Below are 21,927 nucleotides of genomic sequence, written 5' to 3'. Positions count from 1 at the left end.
TGGGAGGACTTTGCAGCCCTGAAGGAATGCAAGTCTCTCAGCAAACTCCAGCAGGCTGTTAATTCACTACTGGAAAAATAAGGCATGTAAAGATTTAACAGCTGCCTCAAATAGGCCATAGCAAAGACAGGATTAGCTCCTGAAAGCTTAGTGTCCACCTTGTACTGTAGCCAGCTCCTTCACTGCAGAATGAGAGGCAGCATGCCAGAACTGGGCTTGCCAGTAGCACAGCTCTGCTAAGCTTTGCACTGTAGAGAGCAGGAAGCAGGCCACCAGCACCCAACTGAAATGATGGTTTATGGAAGGTGAAAGAGGTAAAATAAGAGTCTTTACCTAGAGAGTTTAACTAAGAATTAAAGTAACAAACTGAGGAGGCAGGACTAGAGCCTGTGATCCCACTTTTCATTTACACCATTGTCAGATTTATGCCTTTCTTTATTTCAAAGAGCTTGGTCCCTCCCCCAGTAACACCAGAGAGAATCAGCAATGCTAAATACCATCAGAGAGGATCATGCCAGCTTCCAAGGGCTCATCTGCAAAAGTTTTGTAGCTAATGCCACAAGGACCCTCATGTACGTTTAGGAAAGAGCCAACTCCGTGTCCCGTTCCATGCAGGTAATCCAAACCACAGTCCCACAGGGCAGAACGGGCAAAGGAATCTAGAAGGTGACCTGCAGGTCAGAGACAGAAATGGAAAGAGAATGTGATCAATTCAAGACCCCTCAGAGATGCTGACAATCATACTGAAAGCTCAAACCTGGAAAACACAAGAAAGCAAACAAAAGAACCGATCACCACCACCCTCTCACACACACGCCCTGCAACCAAAGAAAGAAGTCACTGGATTGTTAGAAGTTACAGGGCAGATTTGGCAAGTCAATTCAAGCCCTCACTCAACTCAGGATTTTCTCTTTCTGTTAGAAACAGCTTTCTAGAAGGTGGTCTGTAACAGAAACATTGCACAGCTGCTGGGTCCACTGGGGTTTTCAGGAATGAATCCAGTGATCATATGTCCCCCAGAGAATTCCGTCCTAGTACTCCGTGAAGGAATCAGCCTGACGTCTTGCCTGGATGGTCATTTCAGGTTATTTCCATTAGAATGCAGAGAATGGCACTTTGGGACATGGTTTAATATCCATGGTGGTCTTAAATTGATGGTTGGAATCAATGATCTCAGAGGTCTTTTCCATCTAGAACAATGCTATGCTCCTATGAACACCAAGTCCATATATTCAAGTTCAGACACCCTCCAATTTAATTCAAGGTTTTTCATACCACTGCACCACTGCTTTTTCCTCACCTACCCAAGAATGCAAACTGGAGAAAACACTGAAAAGAGGCACCTTTATGCAAGGTGTCTGAGCAGGGAGAGAACAGCTCTGCACTGAATTCACCAGAGGTGAATGTATGTCACAGCTTCTCCTGGCACAAAATCAAAGCAGCTCTTTTGTGTGCCCATTTTCCCACGCTGTTCAACAATAAAAGAGACTCTACATTAACTGGAAGAGAATTAGCCAGTCTTTTTGAAGCTAGGAAGTGACCTCTCACTTTGATAGGGCCATAAGTGAAAACATAAAGACAACAGAAAGGCCACAGCCATGTCAGAGTACCATTGACTGATTAAAGTCACTTATGACCCTAGAACCAGAGCACTTTGAACACCCTTCAGACTTCTCTCCTCAGAATTTTCAGCGCTGGTCAGTGCTGAGGGAGAAGGCATCAATAACCCAGAATCCAAAATGTTGTGATGGAAACAGACACAGTTACAGCAACATCTGCATGACACGTGGACCTGTCAACCAAACATTGATCTCAGACCCTTAAGGTTCCTCAGAGGTCACTGCTGTGATTACAATACTCCAATCCACAAACCTACCTTTGGTTCCATTTGGGAAGATGGCTGCACTCACAGCTATATGTCCCTTCAGGACATAGGTGAAGCACTCCTGTCAAAGAAATGTGCCACAAGTGAACATGGGGAGAGAAAATTCTGTCCTTTCAGAAATCACAGAATGGTCTGGGTTGGAAGGGATCTCCAAAGGTCACCTAGTCCACCCCCTCTGCAGTAAGCAGAGGCATCCTCAACTAGATCAGGAAAAGGAAAGAAACACCTGCATCTTGTAGCAAATTGCAGAGTATCTGGAAAGACTTGCTCATGCCCTCCTATGGCTGGCAATGCCAAAGCCAACCATGAAGAGGAGGAGTTTAAATTACTCTCAGAATCTTGTGGAGAGTGTGTCATAAACTCAGACTGCAGGTTTAGCAGCAGTATTCACCTGACCTACACGCCTGATTTTCTTCATGGCTGTGGTTTCACTTCCCCAGCATATTTCCATCACTGAATGAACTATAATGGGGAAATTAGTTTTAATTAAAGAAGCAATTTGAAATTATCAAAATCACATTGCTGAATTTCCAACACAGACCTTCTCAGGTAAGTCTGAGACTGGTTTTTGATATGGTACACTAGACACAAACCACCAGTGCAGCCTTGCATTAGACACCAATCTTTGCAGTAAATTAAGCACCTCTCTACTCCAGTGCTGGACAGAAGCCTGTCTGTCCTCAGCCTGCTGATTTTATTGTTTCATAGAAGAGACCTGTCACATTGCAGATGAAAGCTGTGCACCTGAAGACAAAGGTGTCGCTCTCTGAATCATTTAGTTTATATTTTGGAAGTCTGACAGCCTCCTTTTCAGTCTTTATCAAGATGCTGTCACATATTATTACATAAATTATACTTGATAGAGCACTTGATTACATAGCAACAGGGAACATTACTAATTTGTTTAAGTACCTGTAATAATAAGGGTCAGATTGCAAAGTACACTGAGATCCCAAACCTACCTTTTCATAGGCTGACGGTGTGCCAAAATGCATTGTCCTGGTCACATCTGTTGTACCATCTCTTCAGAGGCAAACAAAGATGCAGGAAGCAAAGGGATGGGGGAAAAGGAAAGAACAAAGTGAGAATACACAGAAAACCCAACCACGCTGCAGCAAGCTAAGCAAAAGCTTATTTGGGTAAAGTCACCTGCTCTGTGTGACACAGAACTGATGGTGTAACAGTTCTTAATCTCACAAATTGCTGAACACACGTCCCAGATGTAGCAATAAGGACATATTCAAAGTGTTAGCTTTCACCCATATCCATCCCAAAGGTCTTTGCAACTTAGAATCTGAACTGCTCATGAAAAAAAAAAGATTCTAATTTGAGGTTTAGCAACTGCTACCTGCACGTTGAGAACAGCACAGAGAAGGCCAAATTTAGTCTATTTGTATGGAAGACCATAGAATGATAGGGGTTGGAAGGGACCTCCAGAGATCATCAAGTCCAACCCCCCTTCAAAACATGACCACTTAGTATCACAGTATCGCCAAGGTTGGAAGAGACCTCAAGGATCATCAAGTCCAACCTGTCACCCAACACCTCATGACTAGACCATGGCACCAAGTGCCACATCCAATCTCCTCTTGAACACCTCCAGGGATGGTGACTCCACCACCTCGCTGGGCAGCACATTCCAATGACTAATGACTCTCTCAGTGAAGAACTTTCTCCTCACCTCCAGCCTAAACTTCCCCTGGCGCAGCTTGAGACTGTGTCCTCTTGTTCTGGTGCTGGTTGCCTGGGAGAAGAGACCAACCCCTACCTGGCTACAACCTCCCTGTCAGGTAATTGTAGAGAGCAATAAAGTCTCCTCTGAGCCTCTTCTTCTCCAGGCTAAACAACCCCAGCTCCCTCAGCCTCTCCTCATAGGGCTGGTGTTCAAGGCCTCTCCCCAGCCTTGTTGCCCTTCTCTGGACACGTTCAAGTGTCTCAATGTCCTTCTTAATGTAAGGGGCCCAGAACTGGACACAGTACTCAAGGTGTGGCCTAACCAAGGCAGAGTACAGGGGCATAATGACCTCCCTGCTCCTGCTGGCCACACTATTCCTAATACAGGCCAGGATGCCATTGGCCTTCTTGGCCACCTGGGCACACTGCTGGCTCATGTTTAGGTGGCTGTCAATCAGCACCCCCAGGTCCCTCTCTGTTTGGGAGCTCTCCAGCCACACTGACCCCAACCTGTAGCTCTGCATGGGATTGCCATAGCCAAAGTGCAGCACTCAGCACTTGGACTTGTTGAATGCCATCCCGTTGGATTCTGCCCATCTGTCCAGTCAGTCGAGGTCCCTCTGCAGAGCCTTTCTACCCTCTAACTGACTAACATCTGCCCCTAACTTGGTGTCATCTGCAAATTTGCAAATTCAGGGCAGGTCACACAGGAGGTTTTGAAGATGTCCAGAGAAGAAGGCTCCACCACCTCCCTGGGCAGCCTGTTCCAGGGCTCTGTCGCTCTCATAGTAAAAAAGTTTTTCCTCAAGTTGAAGTGAAATTTCCTGTGATGACCTATGAGCAGCCTAAAGAGATATACTAATGCACAAATTAAAGCTACTAGCTCAGGAAAGGGAAGTGTAAGGAGGTGCAGTGCCCTTTCATCCTCAGGATGTTTTGTGTTACGATTTCTAGAAGTTATCCTGTATTTGGATAGGGGTTAGACTCAGACGTTAGAAGCTCGTTCAATGTTCCTTCTACAAACATAATTTTGAGCCTGCTGTCAAAAACACAGAGGCTCTTGAAATAATGAGTTCCCTTGAAACTCTTACTCCTGTGCCTACGCTTTTCGCCAGCACACAACAGACCATGGTCACAAAGAACTCAGGGTTTAACTTCTCAGCAGGGACGAGCAGAGCATCCCTGCCACAATGCCGTGTTAAGTGCCATTGATGTCCAGCTTATACTGTATTCAAAGGGCTGCTTTTCATAGTGGCACTAAGGAAATTGTTAATTAGGCCATCAGAGGAGAGGGAAAAAGATCTCCTTGTAAAAATCTTATCAAAGGATGTCTGTATGGTTCTTTTCAAAGCTCTTCCTGACTGAAAGAACAAAAAGGCATAGCTCTAAAGACAAAGCTTGTCTCAAAAGAGCAGCCAGGCCTGTCCTGCATCTTTCTGAACAAGCCACTTCTCATCTATTTACATTGGTTAAAAACATCACTTCTTTCATTCTCCATGGAGTCAGAGTTACACAGTAAACAGCTACAGAGATTGAGGCCATTGAATGACACTGTCCACACAGCACTGAGTGAGTCAACAGACCTGACGCCTTCCCAAAATCATACCTGAGACCCAAGTGGCCACTGGGATGAGAAACTCTGCTTCTGAGTCTCCCTCTGGAAAGGCAAAGCACACCACAGGGCAGTGCTGTAATGTTCCTTTGCCCCACCTTGTTCTGACCTTAATATCAGTCAAATCTGCCCACAGGGCAGACAGATGCTGGCAGGGTAGGTGCTGTACTCAGCTGTACAGGCTGCTGTGTAGGCAGCCAAAGGTAAAAACAAGGCAGTCTCCCCTGCAGCTCTAACAACAATTCACCAGGTAGACAGAGCTGCAACAGACAGAAACACTCCCCACCAGCTACAGTAATGCTACCATCGCACTAGCAATGAGACTCAGATGGAAACTCTACTTTTAGCTCTCATCTTCTAGCCAAGACAGGGCTTGTGAGCATCCCTAGGCTGTTGCCTTGAGCCTAACTTGGCACCTCCTGTCACAGATCACTCACCCATTGGCTAATGCACTTGGCTACACTCAGAATCCCACCAATTCCCTCCCCAGAGGGGATACAACGAGCAGGCTCTCCATGAAATGGCACTGCACACAAAACTGCATGCTGCCATGCTTGCTACAGCAACTGTGAGCTAACACTGCAGGTGGTCACTAGAAGCAGAAAAGGCAGAGGTTCAGCACCATTTATTCCACTTACTTGTACTGCGCTCCTGAGTCCAGGAGGTAGATCTCGTTCACAGAAAGGGTTCTGTTGGTCTCAGGAACTGGTCTGTTCAATTAAACACAAAGTTTTTTGTTCCACAGTTTTAAGGTCTCCATCTCATGTCTGCAGTCCAGAAAACATATTAAGTGCAAGCTTGGATGTGTCAGCTCTGATTTCTTGTGGCAGCAACAGAAATCCCACACACGCTGAGCCAGGGATAATACTGTGGAGTGTATTGGTCTACAGTAAATAGTGCTACAGTACAGAGAATAGCTTTGTTGCCTCCAGCAAAACTCTCAACATCTGTTCCTGGACATATTTCAGAACAGTTTGCACTTCATACTTGTCCTTCCCAGACTTCCACCCCCAAAATAGCCCTCTTCTATGGCCCCTGAGCAGATCATCATCATAATACATGTATGCTGACAGTAGGGAGAGATCTTTATTTAGTAAGTGGAAGTTTGGGTGGAATAAAGTGAGATGGCAACCAACAGTGACTGCGTCTCCCTGGAGTAGTCTGTTGTGACTCCAGAAAGAAGCTAGACGGCACATTCCAAGAGTGTCTGCTGAAGGACAAAAGGAGAAGTCGTTTCTCTTACGTGTAGTGAATGATGGCTCCATTTGGACCCGTGCTTGAAATGGTAGCAAAACTCAATTCAACAAAGTCTTTCTGTTGGCTGAAAGAAAAAAACAAAGTGATCACTACAGCACAAGCAAGAGGTGCACACCAGGCACTTGGAGTGTCCCATACTCCATTTCACATCATTTCATCCTTCCTCTTAGCCTTGAAAGCCATTTGGGCAAGTACTCCCAGGTAGGAGAATCCTGCAGATGAAAGTGCTCTCCTCCCAGCCGTGTGGAAATCTGCTTTCTGTCCTGCTGATGTACATATGCACATCAGAAAAGGAGAAAATCTAACTCTTACATCACCTCCTCTGTTAAGAAAGTCACTCTCTCTCAATTAAGTGTCCTAACCTGCAGCACTCTTTCTTAGCTACCTCAATAGGAAAGCACACACTATCCAGTAGGCTGGGACTTGTATCTCCCAAGAGATCAAATTCTTCCCCAATTCATTCAAGTATTGATAAAAATCTTGTAGTAATGGTTTGTGCTCAGGTAATAATATACCTGCCAATGAGCTGGATTGCTAAAGAACAAAGTAAAAACAAAGAATCAAAACTCCCCCCAGAAAACACCCACACAGAGGATTGACTTATTACCTGCGAAACTCTTCTGCTTTGTCTGCAGCAATTATTTCTGTCACTGTTCCCTTTGGAACCTAGTGGACAAAGATGAAGTTGAATTAGTACACCAGCAAGCAAAGAAAATGCTACATGCTTAAGCACTGGGCCTCATCTGTGCATTATTAAACCTCATCCTGAAGTGGCCTCTTTCCAGGTTTTCTGTTCTCATTCTTCAGGGATGACAAACACCAAACCTAGAAATACTGTGTAGGGCATGTGAGAAGCAGGAAGCAGAAACAGTCACAGCAACCCTGACTAGGGAGTACTTGATGCACTATTTGCTTCACTGAGTTATGTACAGAGCTAACATCTCACAAGGCAACATCTCTTCACAGACAGGGTACACAAAGCTTCCACAGTTCTCTCCAACAGCCCATGGAATTAGCAGGATTTTTATGCTTTCAAATCAGAAATTGAAGCAGTTGCAGGAAAAACCAAAGGATGCTAAATTGTACTTTAGGCATTTGATAAATACAACTTCCCCAGGACTGGACAACAGGCAAAAGGGAGCAAGAGCTAGGCTTCATAACCCCTGCAGCAGACTTCTTGAAGTGTTCAGACATGTAAAAAGGCACCTTCTGGAAGTCAGCAAGCCACCTCCATAGGCACATTCAATTAACTCAAGAGATGCAGTGGCACAGATGCTACCTGGCATTCTGCACCTTCACCGTGTACTCCTAAGCCAGAGGAAACATGAGCCATTTGTCTTTACCCTGTTCTCACTGCACATGAGCATAACTGCAGCTCTTCATTCCTAAATGCCAAATTTATCCACACTGGCAGGCAAAACTGATTATCATGAGAGCAATCCCAAAGTATCGCACCAAACTGGTTATTAATTCATGACTTACACTACAAAACCAGAACAAGACAGTACTAACACCATATTATGCCTGTTCAGGTCATTTCTCACCTGCTTTGGCTTTGTTCTGTGTAAAATTAATGGGAGTATGTTTTCCAAAACATTCATTCAGCCTTGGATGAAAGGATGATTGAAATCTGCCTCAAAAAACAGATAAAATCACAACTGTTTCCCCACTTTTAGCAAAGGCACTATAAAGACTACCAGAAAGTTTATGCTGATGAAGAATTGCACATAGCAATAACATCTCCAGTTAAAAAAAAATAACACAATACCTCTTTCTCCAGCCAGTTGAAGAGTTCACACAGGGCAACAGCATCTTTAATCTACATTAAAAGAAAAGAGAATAGATTTAGCAAGCCTGGTAAAAACAGGGTTTGAAGCAAAAGATTCAACCTGCAAGGTTCAGAAACACAAAGGGATGATCTAAGAATGGAATGGGAATGGGAATGGAATGGGAGTAGACCAGGTTGGAAAAGACCTTTGAGATCATCGAGTCCAATCTATCATCCAACACCATCTAATCAACTAAACCATGGCACCAAGCACCCCATCCAGTCTCTTCCTAAACACCTCCAGTGATGGTGACTCCACCACCTCCCTGGGCAGCACATTCCAATGGCCAATCACTCTTTCTATGAAGAACTTCTGTGAAGAACTATGAGATCTTTCCAGGTTCTGCATCCTGTAATTAATACAAGTATTGGGAATGTGTATCTGGAAAATTAAATAAACACTGATAAAAGTTTGCTGCTGGGAAGTATCTCACTGTGAAGAATCATTTAGTACTCAGCAAACATTGGCTTTACCCCACCTCCTCAGGAGGTGGGTGATAGAAGTGTCCCTGTTCAGCACAAGTATTTTTACTTACACTTAAATAGCAGGGAACGAAAAGCATTGAAATAGAAAGCAGCAGATCCCAAGAAGCCAGCAGAAATTATGAGACAAGTCTAGAATTGCCAGCCCTGCCTTAGCTGGCACATTTTTTTCTGTTGTGAAAACTGCTGCAAGAAAATTAACAGGAAATACAGAAAACTTCAGCCCTACCATGCACCCATTTCACAGGCAGCTTCTTTGCTGGAAAATACATAGCTTCCTGTGAAATCAGCTTCATTTCCAGTGTCATGATAATGACAGACAGAGTGCTTTGAAGACACTGGCTGCTTCTGAACATCTTGGCCTGTGTTTTGCACCATGTGTTGAAGATTTTCTGTGTTTATTCAAGGGATAACAGTTGGAAAACACCACTGAGAAAGACAACAGAACTAGCAAAGGGGAAGCAACATCTCCTTGAGGGTCCATACCCTAAACAACACTTCTCAAGTCTGCACAGCCTCCCAACAGAGCAGGGTTGGATCTTCACATTATTACAAATGTTGTCCTTTACTCCAAGGGAATGCTAAATAAGCAAAAAACCCCTGCTTCAGCAGCAGTACATGTCTGACAGAAAAACATTTCATAGAATCATAGAAACAATAAGGTTGGAAAAGACCTCAAAGATCATCAAGTCCAACCTGTCACCCAACACCTCATGACTACTAAACCATGGCACCAAGTGCCACGTCCGATCCCTTTTTGCATACCTCCAGGGGCACTGACTCCACCACCTCCCTGGGCAGCACATTCCAATGGCTAACAACTCTCTCTGTGAAGAACTTTCTCCTCACCTCACACCTAAATTTCCCTTGGTCCAGCCTGAGACTGTGTCCTCTTGTTCTGGTGCTGGTTGCCTGGGAGAAGAGACCAACCCCCACCTGGCTACAACCTCCCTTTCAGGTAATTGTAGAGAGCAATAAAGTCTACTCTGAGCCTCCTCTTCTCCAGGCTAAACAATCCCAGCTCCCTCAGCCTCTCCTCATAGGGCTTGTGCTCAAGGCCTCTCCCCAGCCTTGTTGCCCTTCTCTGGACACATTCAAGAGTCTCAATGACCTTCTTCAATTGAGGGGCCCAGAACTGGACACAGTACTCAGGGTGTGGCCTAACCAGTGCTGAGCACAGGGCACAAAGATTTCCCTGCTCCTGCTGGCCGTACTATTCCCGATCCAGGCCAGGATGCCATTGGCCTTCTTGGCCACCTGGGCACACTGCTGGCTCATGTTCAGCTGGCGGTCAATCAGTACCCCCAGGTCCCTTTCTGCCTGGCTGCTCTCCAGCTACTCCAACGCCAGCCTGTAGCACTGCATGGGGTTGTTGTGACCAAAGTGCAGCACTTGGACTTGTTGAATGCCATCCTGTTGGACTCCGCCCATCTGTCCAGCCTGTCAAGGTCCCTCTGGAGAGCCCTTCCACCCTCTAAATGATCAACCCCTGCTCCCAACTTGGTGTTATCTGCAAATCTACTGCCATCCAAATAGTTTGGTTTTTAATCCAAAATACTAAAACTGAAAGGGAAGTGCCATTTCTTTCCCTAAATGTAAAGGACACTGCTTGTCCTGTGCAAGGAGGCTCTGAAGGCTTCACTTACATGTGCTCTTCTCATGCCTTCTGTTTCCGATGCGTTCTTCACAGCCTTTGCGATGCAGATGGGGGTATACAGGGTGAGGTATCGGTAAGCCTGCAGCAGAAGGACAGGGATTACTTGTGGATTAGTCAAACTACTTAATCCAACAGGTTTAATAACTCAGCCTGGCCACAATTTTTACTTTGGCAGTCTCTCTCAACCTTCAGCACTGTGAGACACTGGTTGCCAGTAGTCAGCTAAGTGCACTGGCAGGGGGGGAAAGAGAAGCAGCAGTCCATGCCTGAAGGAAGAACAGACACAGGGAAATCTAAGGAACTAAAGAGTCAGCAGCTTGTTATGAAGAGGGTGAAGGTTTGGGTATCCTAAATACCATACATATCCATGTCTGAGCCATGAGTTTCCTGTTGCTGATGCATACTAAAGGCCCAGAGATGGCCAATAAGACACACCAATTCCAGGGACTAAGGTGGAACTTAGGTTATGTAAACAGATCTAAAAAAGCCACCTTGACTTGCTACCTGTCACCCTCAAGCAGCAGGGAACAAAGGGTACCCAGCCCAGGTACCAAGCACTGGAGTTGAACCTGGCAGGCCCTCAAGGCTCTAGCTCCTCCTGCACTGACCATCACCACTTCTTAACGATCAGCAGCTCAGACAAACGCATCAAAGCCCCACAAATCATGAAAGGCCTTTACAAAGCTGAGCTTTGCATACTGCCCACTCCTGAAACAAGCTTACATCAGCCATTTGAGACAAAGCTTTCTGTGCCTGGGTAAGAGGGCCCTGCATTAAGAACTTGTAACTGATCCTGTACCACTGTGCACTTCCCCAGTCATCTGCTGTCCTTAGATTAGCAGGAATGTTTGGCTGGTTCTGAGCATGTCTTCAAAATTTCACTGAAGTGACTTGCACAAATTGTGTCACACTTGGCATCAGAGAAGGATTAAAAATTGAATCTTACGTACCACAGCCCTCTGCTTTACCCATCATGTACCAAGAGATGGGATGAGCACCTACTCAAGCACAGCCCAAGCAACACACTGTTTTCCTATTCTAAATAAACATACAAATAAGCAGCACTCAAACTCATGGGAAAGGTCTGGTAAATCCTCAGAACAGATCAATTTCACACAAATCCTTTCAAATTCTTAAAACCAGCAAGACAATGACACTACATTATGCAGAAAATGAAGTACTGCAGAAGCCACAACAAAGTCAGGGAAGCCCTTGTTTCAGAGTCAGGACAAATCTTCTGAACAGTCAGATTCCTAGACTGGCCTGCCTTTTACAGATCCTGATAGGTTCTATTAATCTTCTGTGGAAAAAGTGTACTTACATGCAGCTGCTGCAGGCAAACCTATAAAGGGTTTGTAGATCTGCATTTAATAATGGACTGGACTCTTGCCAGTGTCAATATTTGGCTTGGATGGAGACAGACAATAGATGGACTTCCAGCACTGGGGCTCTTCAAAGCACCCCAGGCCAGTTGCTCAGCTGGTGTAAAGTGGTATAGAACTGGAGAAAAATGTCCAGTATGAGGAACATGAAAACCTCTGGCTCTTTTGGTGACTCTTCAAGTGTTTTTTAATCAAGAAGTTTCAGACCTTCCTCTCCGGCTTTCTATTGCACAGAGCTCTTCGAGGCAGGGACTCCCCCACAGCATACAGAGGTCATGTAGCACTGTAATGACTACAACTTCCAGTGCCAACATGATAAATAATGTGGCTACAACTCACTACACTCCTTAATCTAGGCCAGACCTACCATATGCTCTGTGTAAATCATCTACAGCAACTTACTCAAACTGATGCTAGCCCACTGATTCCAACTACAGCAAGGGGTACTCTACTCTGAAGGCAAAAGAGTAACAACATTTTATTCTCAATGGTTCATAGACTCTATGCTTTCTGATACCCTGGACAAAACAAGACTAAGCAAAATGTCAGTACTGAGGCCATTTGCACCTAGGAATGGATTGATGGTGTCAGAAGAGTTAATCCTGAGCAGGGCCAAAAATCCGTCTGTCTTGCTCATGTAAATGCCTTGCTGGGTTTTAAAGCAAAAAGGTCAATTGTATGTTTCCCTCAAGCCAGTGCAAAGGCACAGAGAGACACATCCTACATTGAAGGGGTTCACTGAAAACAGCAAATCTTTCCAGACCTGTTTTGTTTTTACCACCTGCCCTGATGCACAAAGTGCAATGAAGGTATTAAAGGATGTAAGGGAGCACTGGAGTAGAATGATGTATGGTTTCTGCTATTTAGGCTATGTAAGCTGGAGATGAGATTTGTGCTAGAATGAAACTGTGGCAGCCTGGGAATACACAAACAGACCCTGCATTTGGGCTTCTGTCTTTTGGAAGACACAAAGCCAAGACGTGGCTTAACCAGAAAAGCCCTCAGACCCCTGCAGTTAGCCCTGTTGTTGTGGGTATGGCTGTACCATACACACACCTGCAGTACATAACACAGGCAGGAGAGATCTGCTTGTCTGGTGGTGGCAGAAACCTGGTGGTGGGTGAACATGAGCTTGTAGCCAAATACCTTTTACAACTTAGTCTTCCTTCCAGCAATCCCTTCACCTGAGACCTGTAATTCTCAGGTGAGAAGCCCAAACTGTTTAGCACCCCAGTACAAGCATAGATTCTGTTCAGAGGGTCTCATCTTCCAAGGCAGCATTTGGAAAATACTCACCAGTCCCTGACTTCCAAACATATTTACTCAAAGTAACTGTTAGGTACTAGGTATCTCTGTAAACTGGATGGCATTCCAGCAAATGGGATCTCTAGCAAACAAGAGCTGTACACAAGATGCATGGAAATTGGCCTATTTGTGCATGGCTGCTGCTGTGTCCTTCCTCAGGTATATCCTTTCATGACTGCTGGAATGTTTGGTGGACTGCAAGACTCCTAGACAGTCATGGTCAAGTACAAGGGTAAAATGTAGCATCAGAATAATTTCTGTAGAGCTTTACTTGTTACAACTGTCCCTTGGCAGACAGACACACTGCATGGACAACCAGTGCCTGCAGGTGATCTGTGTCCTCACAAGGTTCCCTGCTGCAACAACTCTGTTGCCCTGTCCCTCCTGTCTTTGGTACCAGATGTTGCATGTTGCTTGAATAGTGCCTCAAGCCAGTGCCTCAAGCCACTGAAATAAATAAGGGGAATTATCTTCAGACACTCAGATCAAAAGTCACAAAAGTCTTGCTCAACTTTCCTGATTCATTTTCTCCAAGTTTCCCAGCTCTTACTGCTGGTCCACATAAGGCTGATGCTCCAGCCATGGGCAGAATGACCTGAGTTCACCCTGCTGCCTTTCTCCCTCCCCTCTCCCACTGCACTTGCCTTAAGCTGACAATTCTTTGGGTAAATCAGCTTAGCAAGCTGGAAGGGCAGCTCCAGCGAGAGCAACCCCAGGATTAACCACTCCTCAATACTTCAGCATGGCTGGATCCCTTCTGCACAAGCTCCAGCCAGCACCATGCTTTGCTGAGGCCAGTTGCCCTCAATACCATTCCTGACCATGCTGAGCAGAGAGGAGAAAAGTATTTTCCCTTGTAAGGGCCACTAACCTTGGGAATGGCCTCAGTCAGAGCATAGCTGGATTTGTCACTGAGCCACACTTTCTCCTTGGGTGAGAGGCCTGTACCAACAGCCTGCAGCTCTGATAGGATAGATCCATAGGGCATCACATGGATTTTAAACTCAGGCTCCAGGGTGGAGTCAAGCTGTAAGTGCTCCCTCACCGCCGGGTCCATCATCCGGTCACCATCAATGAAGAGCCTGAGAAGCACATCAGACAGAGCAGGTAAGTAGGACCACATCTGACAACAGCTGGAGTAAAGGAGTGAAGGAGAAACCATTCTGCTGTCATTTCAGGGAGAAAGGCATTCATTAACTATATGCTCTACCTTGTCCTATATTGTTTTAACCACTGGCCTGCACACAGCTTAAATCCTGCTTTGAAATGAAGATGTAGCACCCAGCTGAGAGGGAAGGAGCTGACAGCATTTTTCTTTTGTATAATACATTCAATGCAGCTGCAGCTGTATCCCATCACTGTGCTTCAAGCAGGTGAGAGTAACAGAAGTAAAAAATGGCCATTCTCTAATTTTTAAGGGCAACATCTGGAAGTGGGAAAGCTACTGTTCTTTAAGTATCATATTGTTCTTGCTTTCACTGAACAGTTTGGCTCAGCTTTCACACACAACCTGTACTCAACCATCCACTTTTTACCTCAGATGCATCTGGCTAGGAGCTTGGAGATGCCTCTAACAATTTGTACTTGCTGAGGTTCATTATACAGGGCAGTCACCACAGTTTCTGTAGTTCTGCAGTGACTCACCAATGACATGAGAATTTTTCCACTGCCCAGGCCCGAGATGGCTCTTGCTCATTCCACCCAGGGCTCCAAGGGCCCCCTGTGTTATCTCACAGTGACAGACACAGGGGTCAGCCATCACAGAATCATAGAATTGTTAGGGTTGGAAGGGACCTCAAGGATCACCTAGTTCCAACCCTCCTGCCATGGGCAGGGACACCTCACACTACATTAGGTTGCTCAGAGCCACATCCAGCCTGGCTTTATAAACCTCCAGGGATGGGGCCTCCACCACCTCCTTCGGCAATGTGTTCCAGTGTCTCACCACCCTCATGGGGAAGAACACAGCATCCAAGATGAATATACTCACTTCTATTTTTCCTTTCCCCCTAGTCCTATCACTACCTGACACCCTAAAAAGTCCCTCCCCAGCTTCCTTGTAGGTCCCCTTCAGATACTGGAAGGCCACAATTAGGTCTCCTCAGAGCCTTCTCTTCTGCAGCCTGAACAGCCCCAACTCCATCAATCTGTCCTCATAGGAGAGGTGCTCCAGCACTCTAAAAATCATGCCCAAGGTCACCCAACAAGTCAGCTGAGGTAGTGAGCAGCACAGCAGAGCTCTTGGCTGCCTCACTGCCTCTGACTGGAGGAGAAGAATAATTAATGCAAAAGACAAAAGTGCTCAGAAAGGACACCAAAGTGTGTGAGCATAGGCACTTTGAAAAGACACATGCATTGTTAGAACAGCTGTCCCACAAAAATTGCATCTTGGGGGCCAGAAGAGGGGAATACAAGCACCTGATTGTGTTCATTCCTATGACAGCGTATGCAAAAAACACAGGATTGTACTCAACATCAGAGCCTCGGAGGTTGAAAAGCCCTGGAAAATAAGAATGCCAAGAATCACCGTCCTGCTTCATCTTTTGCAACATTAGAGAAAGCCAAAACCAATCTCAGCAAAGCACAGTCAAGCAATGAGTCGTCGCGGGGGCAGGCTGTGAGCCCAGCTCCCAGCCAGCTGTCCCACGTCCTGCTGCTTTTCCACCAATTCTAAGTTGTGGCCAGCAGATGGCACCAGAATCGCAGTTTAAACACCTATCGGGCAAAGAAATTCGGGGTTCTGCCGTGGGACTGGCTTGGAAGAAAGCAGACACAGGCAAAAAAGACAAGGACATGTGGAAAAAACAGTAGCATTTGCCATTTCTGGTCTCTTCCATGTAACAAAAGTTCACTTCTCAACAGCCAGAAAATTTCAGAGTTACAAGTTATCATTTCATTCCAATCCTTCTCTCCATACTTGAGGGAACAGGAAGACACAATGGGCAAGACTAAAATGCTCCAAAAAGGCCTCTCATTTAGGTGCCTCAAAATCTCAGATTAAGGCTGCATAACCTCAGGGTTTGGGGATTTTTTTTCCCCCAAAGATTTTATCCCACACAACTCCAGGCAAAGTCAAGAGAAAAAGATGTCCAGCATCTCCAAACTCCTCATTTTGAGGTCCAATAAAAACCCCAGGGTACCCAATTAGTTGAAATGAGTTACTCAAGGCACCAGCCAGCAGGACAGCTGGGAAAAGAACCAACATGTCCTAAAATCACAACCCACCCAGCTCTTTATTCATTGAGCTGTGCAAATTCTGACACAAACTGAAAATAGTTTGATTCTCCCCAGGGAAGGAGTAGGTCACTTGAAAGCAGAAAGAGCCACAAAGAACTCTTTACTGCATGGGTACAAACTTCCTTGCTCAGCCAACTTCCAATGCAGTAAGGAGGCAATGGCCTCCTCTGTGGCTCTCTTTCTGTCACCAAAAACTTGTCTGGAGTTTAATACAGTGAAATGAATTGGATAAAATTAAAGACAATTTCTCCCTCTTCTCCCTTTAGAACAGGAAATCAATTAGGCATAAGCAGTAAGCTTCTCTCATGATCTCCTCCGGTCCATCTTAAAACCCTTGATTTATAACCAAGCTTGGCTTTGCTGGAGACATTTAATCTGAAACCACCTCAGGGCACCAATTTATCATTAATTTAATTGGAGATGCGCCTGAAAAGGTGAGACAAACAATCTCTGCTCATGCAGCCCTCCCCAGGGAAGAGTCATATTCACCACTCTCAGAAGCACTCTTTTAATGAAACAAACTCATTGCTCAGTGTCCCAGATCCAAGAGAGCCCATGGAAATCAGCAAGCTGGCTTCACCCAGAGCCAGAGATGCTGCACTGGCAGTGCTGGAGCTCAGAACACACCACCTTCAAGTCTACCTTTCCAGACCAGACATGGGGCACAGACATTAGCAGCACTCACTCTGCCAGTGCTGTGTTCCTACTGCATCAGGCTGCACACCAGTGATTTCTGCACAAAGGATACAAAGCACTAATAACAACAGTCCCAGGGAAACCATTGCTGTTTCTGTCCTTTTTCCCTTCCCACACACTGGGCTGAGGGCCAGGATGTGGAGATCTAGACATTCTGAGGCCCAAAACATGGAGGACACTCTCTAGTGGGACCCTGGGTTGAAATGATCTGGAAATACAAGTTGAACCCTGACTTACTTGTTTCAATCAAAGCATTTGCCAAACACTGGAGAGATAGTGTGACTTAAAAAGTCATGATGATTAGGATGATTACTGTGAATGCTGTGTATCCCACCCTTGCCTTATGTATACAAAGCCACATGTTGCATTGCTTTGTTTATAACCCAGCCTCCACAGCAGAAAACAGTCTCCATCTTCCCACAGGGTGAGGCAGTATCAGGGTATTTTACAGCCAGAAAATCGCAGGAGTCTTTCTTTTCTCTTTCAAACTGCCTCAGGCTTTAAATACAACTTTTGTTTCCCTTTGCCTGGGTTGTCTTTCCAAAGGTGGTGGTTTGCTGCATTTCCCTCACCGAAAATGTACTCAGGAGCTGTGCTGGTGTAATAAGGCACCATGCAGAAACACAGCCTTGCTGTTTGTGACCTGTTAGAACCACTGCACTCCATGCAAGTTAAATGACCTCTAACAAACAATGTTTTAAGTGCCTCTCACCCTGGTAAGGTTCTCCCTTTCCAAGGCAAGAAGGACATTTATTTTGTAGGAAGAAAGGAGAAAGGAGATGTGAAGACTTACATGCTACTTCATCCAAGGCTGTTACCACAAACCACAGGACTTTCCTCTCAGCCATTTTTGAACGGAGGGCTACAATTTTGTCTCTCCAGCTGACCCCTGAAAAACACAGTATGAAAAGATACAGTCACCAACTTTACTGGGGATGATGACACAGATCACCACACTGGACTTTGGAGGTATCCAAAGCACACTGTGCTTGTGCTCTTCACTCCTTTTGAGTAACTGATAGGAGCTATGTAAATTAACTGCCTTCCAGACAGCCATGGATTTGAAGTTACCCAGCCTCTAGCAAAAGCTTATTTGGAGTTGTGAGGAAGATGAGGTCGTAAGTTGAAGTCCAGTCACCTGCTTGACCTTTTCATAGTGGATCACATTGCGCTGCAGTAATTGTTTCTTACCCTACTTTGTTAGAGGAAAGCAAAGAGGGATAGGGCAGGAGAAACAGTTCCTGTCTGTTGGGAGTTAAGCTTCTCACCTGTGTAACTGAGGTCGAGTGGGATGAGAGGCTTGCAGGGGCGCTGAGGACAGTCTGTCCAGATTGTATCAATCAGGTTTTCTTTGACAGGCACAAGGTTGTGGCCAGCACTTCTCAAGGCTTTGGACATACTCTTCCACTGGTCTGCCAAAGGGAAAAGAGTCAAGAGTGATGGCTTTAAAGGACACACACTGCTTCAACAATGTCCCCATTCACAGAGGGCAAACTCAAGAATCTGAGTGACTTCATTTCTTTACATCCTCTCCTTCTTCCCATTCCCTTAAAAAACAAAGCAAAACCTATTGCAATTACAGCTCCACAAATGCAGCCAGCAGCAGGTACGAAACCTCCCAGCCCCAGTCTCATGTTTGAGCCAAAGAACTGCTTCAGCTAAGAGACAGAAGTCACCAGAAGAAGCCACATGAGGCTGCTGTAAGCATGTCCTCTATCCTAGTGCAGAACTATATGCTAGATCTAAGCTAGATGAGATAGGCTTCCATACAGCCACAAAACTGATCTTTAGCTCATCTGAATCAAGCAAATGTTTCCCCAGTGACCTTTGGACTGGGAAACATAAGTAGATGGATACTCATTCATCTGATACGAATGGTAAATCTCTAGGAAGCTGCTTCTTACAGAGAAAGCTGCAGAGATGCCAAGACCACTGAGTGAGAGTAATGATGTGAGTTTTGCCTGGGTTTTGTGGCTCACACACTGGACAAGGCATTCAGCAACTTTGTACCAAAGTGTCCATGACAAGCCACAGGCACAAACAAAAAGATCTTAGAATCTCTTACAGATCAAGGTTCTGCTTTTTGGGTAAGGTCACTGTGAGCCCAGAGAGTATTCCTCACCCCTTGTCTTTCAGAGTCAACACAATGCAGTGGAGCTCTCGTGATGCATGCCTAAAAGTCAAATTCCAACCTGTTTTTCATCATAGTTTAGCCCATCACCTCATCTGGACTGAAACATAGTAAGCTACATGCCATCACACAACAGATTAGCCAGAGAAGCAGAGAAGTAAAATCTAGTTGTCCAATCTACAATTACAAAATAAAGTAAAACCAACCAGCTGGAATAATGAATGGGTCCACTCCCACCTTCGAGCCTTCTGGGAGCACACTCACTAACCAGTCTTCCTGAGTTGGTGTATCTTTCAGACCTACACCAATTTTGAAAAACAAAAAAGCAGTCAAACTGAAGCACTCCCACATCACCCAAAAGTCCAAGCTGACACATCAGAGATATCTACTTGAAGCTGTGAGCCAAGAAGACTCATAGGACACAGAAGCAGCAATGTATCAAAGAAGTCCCTAAGCCCCTGCATGATGGGGTACACCTACAGCCCAAGCTGTAACGTGTGCAAAGTCACCAAGCAGCCTGTTCTCTGTTTACCAGTGAAGCAGTATCCCAGCCTCCTGCATACCCATTCTCATGAGTGTCCAGTTGTTATCCATTTGATGTGCAGCCTGCAGGAAGTAGCGTCCATCTGTCCACATGGCTGCATGCTGCTCAGTCACTATGGCAGTACCTAGGCAAGGGGGCAGAAAAATGAGTTGACTTAGAGGTGGGGAGCCACCACACAGGGACACAGACAGCAGAAGCCCGTTTGGAATGTGCTCCAATCCCCCAAAAGGCAGCTCTGCTCACTGCTCAAAAGTCAGTCCAGTTTCAGTGGAGATATTCAGTTTCCCCTGCATCCCAACCTTCCAAATCAGACAGTATGCACCAGGATGTAGCCTAATGAACTGCCTCAGATGAACTGAACTTAAGCATACCTCAGCCAGTCAGTGGAACCAGGTAAATAGGGCTTTCCAAACCTCTGTAACAGAGGCTGTGGTCTTCACTTGGCTATTGTCACAGCAATACATACTGTATATCCCCAGTTTCCATCACATCTTCTTAAGGGGAGGAAGCCTGGGCTCTAGCCATCCACAAAACCAGCTGTTCCTAGGCTAGCAGAGGTAGGCATTACTCCCAGCTGTCAGCTGCACCCCTTTCCCAAATGTTACAGCTCGAGGAGATATGGCTGAACATGAAATACGAACAAACAACTTCTGCTGGTTTCAGTATCTGTCCCATTCCTGACTCCAGATGGAGAGACACAAGCAGACAGCTGAGGGGCAATGACATCTCAGCAAGGTACTATAGCTGCCTAGCCCTTGGTGAGTGGAAAAAAAATACCAACCATGGCACAAATAGAAACTGAGTCCAACTCTTCTGAGTCTGTGCACCTTGACTATACCCTCTGCCACCAGAAACTGAAGTCCAGATTAGCAGAGCAGTTTCCAAATATTAACTGTCTTCTACCAAACTCCCCCCCCAAATTAAGCCCATTTTAAGCTGCTCCAACTTTTAAAGGTGCAACAAGACCACAAGGTGAGCCCCTGTGTGAAACATCACTGATCTGCTGATGCTAGGCTGGGAGCACAGGCCTTACGAGGGCTCAAAATAGAGAGGAAGGTAATGAAGAGGCCATGCAGAAGGCATGAAATTAATATAGGATTCATGTTACCCATTAACAGCAGCCCACAGCCCTGGATTTATCACCTTCCACATGAGGTCCCAGAGTAGTTCATAGGAACTGATGAATGGACTCTCCAAACACACAGGCAGCAGCATTTATGAAACCAGTTTACAACTGGGGCGAGGGGAAAGACCTCAGAAGACTAAAGTGACTTTCCAGTACTCACATAGCAGAGTAAGTTGCAGAGCTTAGGGCACGGTCAGGGTAAAAACTAGGTCTCCTGAAACACAGACCTATCCTACAGCCAAGAAAACATCCTGTCTCAGCAAGATAAGCAAGCTTTTCCACAGTGCTCAGTTTCCAAATGGGAGTGTTCCTGGCCCTGGCTGTGGTTAAACAGAAAGGCTAGCTGGAGCCCACCTACTCTTCACCCAGCCCAAACAGGCAATGCCACAAGCTGTTCGCGCTGGCTGCGCACGAAATGGAAGTAGCACAGCTTACAAGCAGCACACTAAAGGGTTAACAGGATTTTACTTGATGAGAGGTTCAGTCAGGGGTCATACATTTTCTGAAAACTTGTTGTTGCTCTGTCATTACATAATTCCAGTGGGTAGCCAAGACAGAATACTGCAGACACTGAAACGGGAAGAAAGCAGTTCCAACAAGCTGGAGAGGGCTCCTTTCCCCTTCTGCCTCTATGCCATGAATGAGACTGTTTCTTTACAGGGGAATTAATACATTAGCAAGAACCCAAGTTCTGGAAAGATACCTGCAGAGCCATCAAATCCGGAGATGAACGCCCGTCTGCAATCACAGGGTGCCATGTACTCACTCTGGAAAACAAAAGGCAGCAATTATTTATAGCAGTGAGGGGCTGGGGAAGATCAGCTGATGAGAAATTCTTTGATAAGCTTCTTCTCCTAAAGGACACCACAGAGAGAACAAAATGAGTTAAAAAATCCTAGGCTCTGTTTTGCTGGAACATTTAATCATCTGTGATTATATTGCATTTATGTCCAACTAGGGGGGTTTGTTTTTTTCTTGAAGCTGCAGCACTCTTCTCCCACAAATGTCTGTAAACAGTGAAGTGCTTCAGAGTTTGCAGATGTTTATTTCACACTCAGCCTCCCCTTTGGGCAACAAACAAATGCTGCCTTTGAAGCTGCAATGGGAAAG

General features: G+C 45.6%; 1 protein-coding gene across 1 annotated transcript in view; it reads right to left on the bottom strand.

Annotated features, from left to right (window-relative positions):
• XPNPEP1 (X-prolyl aminopeptidase 1) overlaps window positions 1–21,927 on the bottom strand; it is a 34,982-nt gene that overhangs the window by 3,150 nt on the left and 9,905 nt on the right. The window contains exons 4-18 of the mRNA XM_068139409.1: window positions 21,521–21,584; window positions 19,711–19,815; window positions 19,354–19,446; window positions 18,285–18,428; window positions 17,810–17,905; window positions 15,502–15,583; window positions 13,955–14,165; window positions 10,386–10,475; window positions 8,197–8,247; window positions 7,036–7,094; window positions 6,415–6,492; window positions 5,810–5,881; window positions 2,848–2,908; window positions 1,877–1,946; window positions 498–671 (exon numbers count right to left, since the gene is read on the bottom strand). Of these exons, the coding sequence (XP_067995510.1) occupies window positions 498–671; window positions 1,877–1,946; window positions 2,848–2,908; window positions 5,810–5,881; window positions 6,415–6,492; window positions 7,036–7,094; window positions 8,197–8,247; window positions 10,386–10,475; window positions 13,955–14,165; window positions 15,502–15,583; window positions 17,810–17,905; window positions 18,285–18,428; window positions 19,354–19,446; window positions 19,711–19,815; window positions 21,521–21,584 (1,450 nt within the window). The remainder of the gene's footprint in view (window positions 1–497; window positions 672–1,876; window positions 1,947–2,847; window positions 2,909–5,809; window positions 5,882–6,414; window positions 6,493–7,035; window positions 7,095–8,196; window positions 8,248–10,385; window positions 10,476–13,954; window positions 14,166–15,501; window positions 15,584–17,809; window positions 17,906–18,284; window positions 18,429–19,353; window positions 19,447–19,710; window positions 19,816–21,520; window positions 21,585–21,927) is intronic.

This window comes from Melanerpes formicivorus, unplaced genomic scaffold, assembly GCF_026170545.1.
Source record: "Melanerpes formicivorus ecotype bairdi unplaced genomic scaffold, bMelFor1.0.p_v2 SCAF_6, whole genome shotgun sequence".
Taxonomy (NCBI): domain Eukaryota; kingdom Metazoa; phylum Chordata; class Aves; order Piciformes; family Picidae; genus Melanerpes; species Melanerpes formicivorus.
This window is presented reverse-complemented; position numbering and strand designations above follow the sequence as displayed.